This window comes from Anoplopoma fimbria, chromosome 20, assembly GCF_027596085.1.
Source record: "Anoplopoma fimbria isolate UVic2021 breed Golden Eagle Sablefish chromosome 20, Afim_UVic_2022, whole genome shotgun sequence".
Lineage (NCBI taxonomy): Eukaryota > Metazoa > Chordata > Actinopteri > Perciformes > Anoplopomatidae > Anoplopoma > Anoplopoma fimbria.
In genome coordinates this window covers 18,664,850-18,676,778 of record NC_072468.1, presented here as the reverse complement: position 1 = coordinate 18,676,778, position 11,929 = coordinate 18,664,850, and the positions used below count along the sequence as shown (strand labels likewise).

The window sequence follows — 11,929 nt, the reverse complement described above, 5'->3', positions numbered from 1 at the left end:
GAGCTGGCGAGGCAGAACTTGGGGAAGCCCAAGAACGGATGAAGGGGTGGTACGACCGAAGTGCAAAGCATCGAGCATTCTCCCCTGGCGAAAAGGTGTTGGTGCTGCTGCCAATTCTGGGGTCTGCTTTGCAGGCTCGATTTAGCGGTCCATATGTGGTTGAGCGTCGGGTGGGTGAGTTGGATTACTTGATAAAGACTCCAGAGCGAAAGCGTAAAACGCGTCTCTGTCATGTTAACCTTTTGAAAAAGTACTGTGAAAGGAGCCAGGCTGGGCTCTCAGGGGTGAAGGCAGTTGCTGGGGTGAAGACAGCTGCTGTGCTGAGCACTTCGATTCCTGTGGGTGAAAAGGACATTGATGGTGTTGTTGAACGTGGGGTCTCTTGTGCTAGGCTCCCAAACTCAGAAATTGTCGCAAATTTGGAGGTCCATCTGTCTTATCTCGATTCACCACATCGGTCCGACGTTACTGAGGCTATTTGTAAATATCCTGCCCTGTTCTCTGATGTGCCTACTTGTACCAATGTTCTCCAGCATGACATTGATGTCGGGGATGCTGCACCTATTAGGCAACACCCTTATAGGGTAAATCCTGAGAAACGCCAGCTGATGAGTAAAGAAGTGGATTACATGTTGCAGCATGGCATTGCAGAACCTAGTGCTAGCCCGTGGAGCTCCCGTGTTTGCTGGTTGATAAGTCAGATCGCACACCTCGATTTTGTACTGATCTTCGCAAGGTAAACTCTGTCACAAAGCCGGATTGCTATCCTCTTCCCCGTCTAGATGATTGCATTGACAGAGTTGGGTCTGCAGCTTTTGTCACGAAGTTAGACCTCCTGAAAGGCTACTGGCAGGTCCCTCTTACTCAGAGGGCTCGTGAAATCTCTGCCTTTGTGACTCCAGATGATTTTTGTCAGTATAGAGTTATGGCTTTTGGAATGCGGAATGCACCTGCCACATTCCAGCGTCTCGTTAACCTGGTGTTGAAAGGGGTTGCAGGTTGTGAAGCATTCCTTGACGACATAGTTATTTATAGCTCCACCTGGTCTCGGCACATAGCTCAAGTGGAGGAGGTATTTGGTAGGCTGGCTGCTGCCAATTTGACGGTGAACCTTGCCAAGTGTGAGTTTGGTCAGGCCACTGTGGCGTATCTAGGGAAGGTTGTTGGGCGGGGGGTAGTCTGTCCTATCGGCGCTAAAGTAGAGGCCATCTGCTGCTTCGGCGTTCCTACTTCTCGGGGTGAGCTGAAGCGGTTTCTTGGCATGGCAGGCTACTACCGAAGTTTTTGTAAGAATTTTGCTACTGCGGCTGCCCCCTTGACTAGCTTACTTAGCCCAAAGGTCCACTTTGTTTGGACAGAGATGTGTCAGTTGGCATTTGAGAACCTGAAGGCCATGTTGGTCAGTGCCCCAGTCCTGGCTGCCCCTGACTTTAACAAGCCATTTAAACTGGCTGTCGATGCTAGTGATGCTGGGGTAGGTGCCGCCCTACTTCAAGACGACTCATCAGGGGTTGAACATCCCGTTTGTTATTTTTCGAGAAAATTTGACATTCATCAGAAGCATTATTCTACCATCGAGAAAGAGGCCTTGGCCCTTATTTCTGCTCTGGACCACTTCGATGTGTATGTCTCTTCCAGTCAGGTCCTGGTGGTCTACACGGACCATAACCCACTTGTGTTTCTCAGCAGAATGAGGAACTCCAACCACCGGCTGATGCGATGGAGTTTGTTCCTGCAGGGCTTCTACCTGGAAATAAAGCACATTCGTGGAAAGGACAATGTGCTCGCTGATGCCCTTTCAAGATCATGAGTGTCAGAAGCATCGGTGGTATAGGTTTTCATTTGTTTTGTTGTTGATTTGGTTTGTGTAACTTGGCGGTTGCCTAGAGCAACCGTTTTAAGGGGGTGTTATGTGCAGGTCTGCTCCATGTTTTGCAGTGCTCCTGGAGCTCCTCCTTCAGCCCCTCCTTCGCTTCGTTACCTGGCACCTGCTGTTGCCTATAAAGCCTGGGAGGCTTTATACGCTCCCTCTCTAGCCAGGGCCAGCAGCACGGTTCCCATTCACCAGTCTGTGTAACCTTTAGTGACAATAAACCCGGTTTTCTTATATCTAATCCTTGTTTGTCGACTTCATGTTACTCCCCTCGAGCCGGGTCGTAACACTCTGTGACAGTGTATTTTCCAGCTGATCCAAGAAGGTTTTAAAGTAGTTATTTCAGCACATAAATACCATTTAATCCTTCAGTTTATCATTCAAAATCACCAAAATCGTGAAACAAGAATACAGCCGTCAAACAATCTGACTCTTGTTGTTGTTGTTTTTTTACAGTCGGACCTGACAACATGGCCATCAAAGGACCTAAATCAGTACGTGTTGGAGATTTCATGATGCTTTACTGCTCCACCATGTCGGTACCAGCTCCGACGTTCACGTGGCTGTATAATGGAAAGCCAACCAGTAGGCAGGAGTCTGTGTACGTTATAACGACCATCAGAGGCTTTGACGGCGGGACGTACACCTGCACTGCTGTGAACGCTGCTACAGGGCTGAGTCAAACAGTGAGCCACATGATAACTGTTGTAGGTATGTGACAAAAAAGGTAACTGAAAAAGAAACATACAAGTACTAATGAGACATGTATTTTTCTCTGTGTTTAGGAGAAATGCATTAAGGATTTTCTGCATGTTATTTTTTCAGATTTTTCAGACTGTGACTGCTCAGTTGCTGCTGGGAGAGCTACAGTCATAACAGCTGGATGTCTTCTAATCATTGCAACTGTGTGTGGAACAATTGTGTATAATATGATAAGAAGGAATAGGTAAGCATAAACTGTGTGTAAGTACATTTACTCAAGTACTGTACTTAAGTAAAAGTTAGAAAATTCTTGAGTATTTCCATTTTCTACTTTACACTTCTATTCAACTACTTTTAGGGAAATGTAGTGGAGGAACGTAGGACTCTTACTTGTAATGGAGTATTTTACTTTTACATGAGTGAAACATGTCTTGCATCTTAACAAGCCCTTACTTTATTTTTTCAGAGTCAACAACATGTATGCAGCACATCGAAAAGGCAAGTATTTACCTGATCCAATTTCTTCTTCAACGAATGGAAATACTAATTCTTCAATCATTAAAGTGACCTAATGAATCGTGAGATTTAACAAACGTCTGCTTCGGCCCTCAGAAAAATTAAGTGTGAAAGATAAACGTTCAGACCTGTACAAGATCTCAGGAACAGCAACGAACGGCTTGACCTCCTTTGAAGGTGAGTTCAATGTGGCTGAATTATCTTTATTTTGAAAGAGAGAACATTCACATTGACATTTCTTTGAGTCCACATTTTTGTATCTCTGATCATTTAACTTTCCTCTAGCAGCATAAATAAAACACAAATTTCAAAGAAAAACAGCAGTATTGTTGTTTTTTTATTTATTCATTCAACCCAACAATTTTCTGCCTCTCAGACTACTCTTCGCAGGGATGAGTTCGATGCATGGCTTCCTTGTAACTTTTGTGTAACTGGGTTTTGCAACAATTTGTCAATTATTATAAATGACATGTTATGTATATATTCAATAAAACACTATCTGGATCCCCAGTGCCTCCTGTATCACTGCCTCTGAACACAACAGGAAACATCAGCTTTTACCATCATAAATACACACAAACATTAGGCAGGCAGCACTATTCACCTGGTATCTGTTGTAATCTTCTCTGGGTTGGACTACTGGGTTTACATTCTTCACTTCTGTTGAACATGGCCAATCTCTGCAGATGCAGCCTTTGTGCCCTGCTGCGCTCACACAGACAGACAGACAGACAGACAGACAGACAGACAGAGAGAGAGATAGATCTGCCCAGCATTATCTGGTAAAGGCCCTAGGTAGATAAAATAAAATCACTGGTCTACTCAGTTATTTTGGCCTTGAAGAGCAACCAATTTAATAATTCAAGTGACACAAAAATATATTGGAAGTGTAAGTGAACTCCACTCTTTTATTTCACCATTCAAAGTGATGTTATTTAAAAGTATGTTATGTCAAGCCAGGCATGCCATTTAATAACTATAGCATTTAAGTTTTTAGCTAAATTAAAGGATAGAGTTATATATCTTGTTTGTCTAATTAGTATCTTTGTGACTGTACATTATGTACATTAATTAAAGGTTTATGAACTCCCAGTGCTTTGTGTAGATCATCACACCATCAGTCTTGTTAATGATTATTCCTGGACTCTATATAGCAATATTTCTAAATTCATAATTTATGTCGGAATAAATATTTTACGACACCCATTATTAAAAAGGTAAATGGACTTTGTTATATATTACTGATATATGTATCGAGCCAGTCAGGTCCAACACAAAGGAATTTATGGAGCCCCCTTCAAAGCTGCTCTGACCTTTTGTTAGCTCAAATCTTATCATCTTTATTATTATTAGATTATTACTCTTACAAACACAAATAATTAATCTACAATGGTCGGGCAGACCAGGACAAGGACAGAGGAAGGTCACATGTTTGTCAGGCAAAATATTTGTATCTCTTCAGAGCTCATGATGTTCAGAGGGGCTGGAAGCACAAAACACAAACCAGTTGCATGTTTTGTGACGAGAGGGAAATAGGCACAATGAAGATGCAGTCATGCATTGTACAAACACGGATAATACTGTATGTAATCTCTGCACTAATCTAGATTAACCCTCATTTATCGTGACCTTGTGAGATCTCAGAAGCAGGAGGCACATCACAGAGGACAGAAATATCTACTAATGGTTTCATTTTTGCATTTCATTTTTGCATTTCAGCACCATTGAGTCTGCATCCATCTTGCTATCTGCTTTAAACTTTTATAGAGTTCTAAAACATGCAAACAGATGATATAAAACCACATAGACAATTTGTTTTAGGCAAAAGCAAAAAGAATGAATTAATCCAACGCAACACAGAGTTCCATCTCTCCTTTGACTGCAAGAGAAAGCAGAAGTGGACAAACAAACAGTGTTGCTCTACAGGTTCCTACATCAGTCACTGATTATTGGATACAATAATGTCCTCAAGCAAAAATCAGAAGTAGTACTAGTAGCAGTACTATCATTTAAAACATTTTGAAAAAGTAATAGCTTGATCGATTAGCTTTCTTATTCTGTCACTTTTTCAAATGATAGAATTTAACCAACGTCTATACAGAGCACAACTGGCACTTCTATTCAAGCTAGTGACATAATAACAATGTGTTTTTCTAGTGTTTTCTGGTTTGGTTGAAGTCAGTCAGGCGACATAATTAGGTCAATTTGGAGGATTTTCTGAAATGCAAAACAGTGGCTTTTTCTCTGCTGTAAAATATTAACCCATTTAAAAAGATAAGACCTTGCAGTAGCTACACTCTGTAGAGGTCAAAGGTCAACCCGGTTGAAAGATCTAAAAGTTGTGACTTTTTAAATAGCTTTTTATCTTTTATCAAAATCCAACTCAGAGTTTCTCCTGAAAATGTTTTTTTTCTTGTTCTGGAATCACAAAGTTAAACTTTTTCTTTCACCAAACAGTACTAAAATAAAAACTTGTTTTGTGTTGGAAATAAAAAAGAAAAAAAAAAAATATATATATATATATATATATATATATATTTATATTCCTTTATTGATCCCCATGGGGGAAATTTGAGTGTTGCAGCAGCTCAACTACACAGACACAGACAATAAATACACATACTATACAACAAAATAAAGATAGATAGGGGGGGGCTGGTCAGCATGTTAACAGACTGTGGTCTCCGCTGTTGTTATACAGTCTGATGGCAGTGGGCACAAATGAGCGTCTGAAGCGCTCCGTCCTGCTCTTTGGTAGAATCAGCCGATGGCTGAAAGAGCTGCCACAGTTCACAGGGATTGTCCAGGATGGCTCCAAGTTACTCCTCGGCGTCCTCCGACCAAACCTTCACAGTCCTTGTGCTGGCCGCCTGTTGCATAGCCAGTGGCTTGTAGGTGGCCACAAGTTCTATTAGGTTATGGTCAGATTCACCAAGGGGGGGCAGAGGAGCTGTAGGCCCCCTTTACATTTACAAAAGAGGTCCAGGATCTTGTTCTCTCTCGTTGCAACACTGACATACTGTTTGAAGTTGGTCAGGACAGGAGAGAGGGAGACGTGGTTAAAGTCCCCGCTGATCATTATGAGTGAGTTGGGATGTTTAGTCTGAAGCCCCGCTGTAACAGAGTGGATGACGTCACTCGCGCTCCTCGCTGCAGCTGATGGTGGGATGTAAACAACAACAACAACAACAACAACAACAACAACAGCGTGAGAGTACTCCCGCGGTAGATAGTAGGGTCTCAAACCCACCGCCAGGAGCTCAATGTCGGGAGTGCAGATACACTCCTTCACAGTGACATGGCTGTGGATTACACCATTTAGAGTTGACAAAGACAGCAAGACCTCCTCCTCTCTTCTTACCGCTCTGTTTCCCCTATGTCCGTAAATATCATTGCATTTTATCATTGCATATTAATAAAGGGCACTGTCCGTCTGTGTTTCTGGGACATTTGGTGAGTCATACTGTATTTGAAAGAATGTGTGTGTAGTACATGAATTAATGAGTTTATTGATGTGTGATTATTTGAGGAGAAACTCACAAATTTCACAGATCTGTTGAACAAGTCGACTAATCGAGCAGTAAACAAAATTGCGAGAAACAAAAGTCGACTTAGAATTTCTTTGCTCGACGACAGCCCCGATACTTTCAAAATATGTCGATGTATTTCATTGTTTTCTTAACCAAAAACCATATGGGAAATAAAAGTTTATTTCCACTTTTGCTTATCGTTTACAATAAAATGTGGCACTTTATTTACTCAGAAACCAGAGCCATACAGCACAATGGAATATATCGGTTACTATCATGACAGTCCATCGTATGTGGAAATTATTAAATTGTAAAGAGTGCATTATTTAGCAGAACTACATAACTACACAGAACACTGACTCTATTGACGTGGTTATTGTATTGAACAAAAGGGGTTTGGTTTTGAATGTAAACTCTGTCTGTCTGTTAAACTGTGGTCTTCTGTTTACATTACAGTAAACTTCACAGACTTGGAAATTGGCCAAAGGATCCATTCAGAGCTCGTAAAAACGTATAGAGATTTAGCATGACTACATGTGTTAAGAATGTATTTTGTATCACATAAAACTTTGGTTTCTGTATAAAACTCTAGTTGTGAAATTCAGCTTTGTAAATGTTATGCTTGATTCGGTTTTGACTGTAGGGACAAGGTGTTATATCAGAGTAATTGCTTTTATTTTTTCACACAGATATTGACCATTTCTCTCGTAGAAGCATACATTCTCTTTTCAGTACGTCAGCTTTTAATGAGCCACATTAAATCCATCACTCCCAGTGTGTCAGCAGAGGTTGGGTAACATTATATTTACACTTTGAGTGCCACTTACTAAAGCACATTTTTATTCAGAGGCCACAGTGACGTGTTCTGACATTTCACCTCCCGTTCTGTACATTCACATGTCAGGAGTTATAGACACACGTGACACATTTTGAACGCCTCATTGTTTCAGGTGTTTCAGGGGTTGGGTCTCAGTATTTGGACTGTCGACTATCAGACTGGGATTTATTATGGCTAGAGGTTTGTAAAAACAGCAATATTAAACAAATCAAACATATGTAAAGACACTGAATTAAATATCATAATTTTTTTAAAGTTCAAAATCTGCAGACATTGGACCAAAAGGCGTTTTTGTAAAGCAGTCTGAAAGTGTCCCCTGGACGTCTTTGATCCTCCTCATGGAGGAATGCTACGCCTCACTGCTGCTCCTCAAACATCATCCTATGGGAGATCCAAAAGCACTCACTGAGGAGCTCATAAAACTGATGCACAACACGCCTCCGACCACCATGACGGACTTCTGCTACACATATTCAAATTGCTAGATTCGTAGTAATTTGAGTAACTTTACCGATTTTGGTTTAACTTTGAAAATCTACCTAAACAAAAACAATATATCCACAAAGTGTGAAGATGGTGAAAATGTTGTTTCATGCCTTTTTAATATAAATATATTCTGATTGAACAACTTGAAAATGACAATGAATTGGTCTGCTGATGAGCATAACCAGTCTGTTGTGACTAGTTTCAATTATCTTCACAACTGGTTTTAATTGGAAGAGATTACAGAAATGACATGACCTTATGACTTTAAAAAGTCAAGCATTGATTTGTGCATCTAATCATTAGAATTTTAATTGTACATTCAGACAGTTAATTGTGGGCATCTTTAAATAGCTTTCTTTTTTATTTTAAGGGAAACGGTTTGAAGATTAACTTGAATTATAAGAATTGTTATATTGATGAGACTTCCGGCCGGATATCACCAGGAGTAAAATCTTTATTTTTAAGATTTTTATTTCAGTGCCTTGGTAGTTTATTGTGACATGATTATGATCTTTCATACTTTATTGCATTGAAATTACAGTAAAAGGTGCAAACCTGTTTACGGAAAGCTATGATTACCAAAACCATGTCAAGGTTTATCTTGTAGATATAAGATCAGTTGAGCTGGTAGGTGGCTGTTCTTCTTTTGATTACATTTTTTTTCCTGTGGCAGATTTAAAGCAAAATCAGGACAAAGAATTATTGTCTCTTTAAACACTGCCGACCTGTATTTGTCTGGACAATGGACATGTCTACGTAAAACAAATAAGTCCAACAACCTAAGTCTATTGGTAACTTCTGACTGAACTTATACCTTCAGGGGTTTCGGTGTGTTTACACAGTGGCATCGTAAACAGGGTTAGTGCTTTTCATTACTGAGTGGGGGGGCTGGAGTTGGTCCTGAGTCATCGCTGTGGGACGATAAAAAGGGCAGGAGCACCTGTGACCCTCAATGTTTTAGATTTCGAAGAGGACTGTGAGACAACGATACATGAGTCTTTATGGACATCAAGATGCTCAGGACTGCTTGTTTGGTGCTCGTTTTATCAGGTAAATTAAATCTAGATGATGTTTTGATGGGTTTGTGTGATGAATTTTCTGTTTTGTTGTATTTAAAAGAAAAAAAAGTTGCTCTTAATTCTCTATTGGGTGTTATTAGGCTTGTGTGTAGGTGAGGGTGTCTTACCCCCGGGGCCTCTGAGCGGAGCTGTAGCGGGCAAAGTGAAGTTCACCACCACCCTCAGACCTCCCGAGACTCCGTTCCTCTCGGTCAGCTGGAGCTTCAAAGGGGTGAACATCATCACCTCCACCAGCATCAACATCACTGAGCCCGGACATGCCAACAGGATCACAATGGACAGAGCCACGGGGGCCCTGGAGCTCAGGAACCTGGTGCTGGAGGACAGCGGGGATTACACCATCACCATCATACCAGACGGAGGGCTGCAGAAACAGGGGAAGACCACCCTGAATGTGTATGGTGGGTTTAGTGTTGTGATGTTTGAAATATCTGTCACTTGAAAACAAGTCTTCTAAAATGAGTACCATCTTCCAAAGACATTGGTTGATGCATCATTAATATTTTGATTCAGAAATTTGAATCAATACCTCTTAATTCTGCAAGACCTGTGGAGGATACCTCTGCAATATCCAATTCAATCCTACAGCAATCCTGCGAGGAATGTGACCTTTTCCAAACTGATAGCATTACATTTTTGTTTAAAAATCTAATTTTAGACGGTTAGGTGTTGAAGCCCTTGAATGTAATCCAATAAATCTGTTATTCTGTCTTCTATATTTGTCACATTAAAAAAAAATCAGTACAATTGTAGATAGAGAGCAGACATTAATTGGCTCACTCGTCCATTAATTCATTGTATTGACACTCTTTATGTTCCGCCAGCGATGATAACTGGAGCCATCATCCGCAGCCCCGCGGCCATCTTGATAGAAGACAAAAGCTCCACCAACCTCAGCTGCGAGGCTTCCGGCTCCATCAGCACCAGAGAGTGGATGAAGGACAACCTGCCGCTGTATCCGAGTGCCAGAGTCACCTTCTCCATGGACAACAAGACGGTGTTCCTGCAACCCGTTCACAATTCCAACCACGGCATGTACCAGTGTCGAGTCAGCAACCCAGTCAGCACCATGACTGTGGCCCATGAGCTCACGGTCAACTGTGAGTACTGCTCACCAACACTTCCAGAAACACTTTATTTAGGAAAAGAATTAAGAACATGAAGATTCTTTTCAAAAAGGCAATTGTTTAAATCTTCTAAAAATGTTAACATGATTCTTTGCAATTATTAAAGTTATGTAGGTAAAAATATAACTATTATTGCTCTAATATAGTGCAGTTTATACAGTGGTGAAATGTAAGCATGGACGAGTACTGTATTCAAGTACAAGTTTGAGGTACTTGCACATTTTCTTCCAATACCACTTTGTACTTTTACTCCACTTATTCAGAGGGAAATATTGTACATTTTACTTCAATAAAATGATCTGACAGCTTTAGTTTCTTGTTAGTTTTTTATATAGTTTGTGTGCAAAAATCTGTAAAGTACAGCTGAAACAATTAATTGATAGACAGAAAATGTATTGCCTGTATTAACTGGAATTTTTCATGATTTTCTGAAATTTTACAAATCAATCAATTAATCTAGAAGATAACCAGAAGATGGATCCATACAAGATTTAAGGCCTGTTTTTACATTCATGCATGAATGAGAATTAACAAGACAAAATTAAATTTGGTTTACTTTCAACACTTTAAGTACATTTTCCTGATTACTTACACACTTTTACTGATGTAAATGAAGGACTTTACTTGCAGTGTGGTATTAGTACTTTTACTTATTTAAAGTACCTTAATACTCATATTTCTCTTCTCTGTGCAGTTGGACCACATAACATATCAATTACTGGGCCGTCAGCAGCCGCACCTGGACAGAGAGTCACACTGGAGTGCACAGCAGACTCCGTCCCACCAGCAAACTTCAGCTGGATGTTCAACGGCAACGACACACATGCAAATAACTCCATGTACGTCATAGAGAGGTTGGAGGCTGAAAGCATAGGGAACTACACCTGCACTGCCACGAATATGGTGACCATGCTGGGAAACTCCACGATTCTGCATCTGAGAGGTGAGATTTCTCTTTTTCAATAGAGTCAGGAAAGTGAAAGATTAATTTAATCGTCAATAACATATGATTTTTTTCTTAAATTTCATGGTAGTTTTGTCAGTGTTGTCTACATTTGAAATCAGTGTTGGTGTTTCCAAGTGGTGATCCTTGTTTTTTTTACTTCATAAAGCATCCTGCAGTGCTCCCCGCTGGTCGTTTTTATTGCTGCTCATCAGCACACTGATTCTGAGAGGGTTAATGTAAGAGGAGGTAGCAGGTGAGATTAATTTAAAAACAAGATGATATATCAGTATTATCCATTTATTCTTTCTCACTGTCTTACTAATTTACATGGTTTTATATATTTTTCCCCAGTTTCTTCCTTCCCTGATGCACTTTTCTCATGACCAAGGACCCTGATCAAAACCAATAAAAATGTGCTGCACATGACTCATTTGACTCGAGACATTGATGTTTCAGCTCGTCATTTGTGAGACAAAGTGGACACTCTCACATTGGAAAAACAATTATCACGTGTGTCTTCATTAAATAGCTTAATTAAATGTGGGAGATGTAAGAGTACAAATTAACTCCTGTGCTCTTATTTGGTTTTACAAATTATAGCACCAGATGCATCCCCCCCGAAGTGTTGCAAACATTGTGATTCTAATTCTGACCCAGTTTATACTCACAGCCCTGAGTATCGGCACATTAAAGAGTTTACATAAAGCACACCTCTCTTGTTTCTCTGTCAAACAGTCAGAGTAGTGTCATATTAGTGCATCAGAGTCTGTGTCTGTGATAATATGCATGATTGTTCCATGTTGTTTTTTCCTTGTATATCAAACTGTATAAG

At 40.3% G+C, this 11,929-nt stretch overlaps 1 protein-coding gene across 1 annotated transcript; it reads left to right on the top strand.

Annotated features, from left to right (window-relative positions):
* Positions 1–8,946: 8,946 nt before the first annotated feature.
* On the top strand, positions 8,947–11,337 carry LOC129109684 (carcinoembryonic antigen-related cell adhesion molecule 5-like). The gene is made up of 5 exons (XM_054621801.1): positions 8,947–8,995; positions 9,105–9,425; positions 9,849–10,124; positions 10,846–11,094; positions 11,264–11,337. Exons 1-5 carry the CDS (start codon positions 8,947–8,949, stop codon positions 11,335–11,337), a joined length of 969 nt encoding a protein of 322 aa, XP_054477776.1.
* The last annotated feature ends 592 nt before the right edge of the window (positions 11,338–11,929 follow it).

Excerpts from the sequence above, each read along its gene's own strand:
- LOC129109684 (XM_054621801.1), top strand. The coding sequence starts at position 8,947 with ATGGACATCAAGATGCTCAGGACTGCTTGTTTGGTGCTCGTTTTATCA. Across the intron at positions 9,426-9,848 it reads GACCACCCTGAATGTGTATG|CGATGATAACTGGAGCCATC; the intron begins GTGGGTTTAGTG and ends ATGTTCCGCCAG. Across the intron at positions 10,125-10,845 it reads CCATGAGCTCACGGTCAACT|TTGGACCACATAACATATCA; the intron begins GTGAGTACTGCT and ends TTCTCTGTGCAG.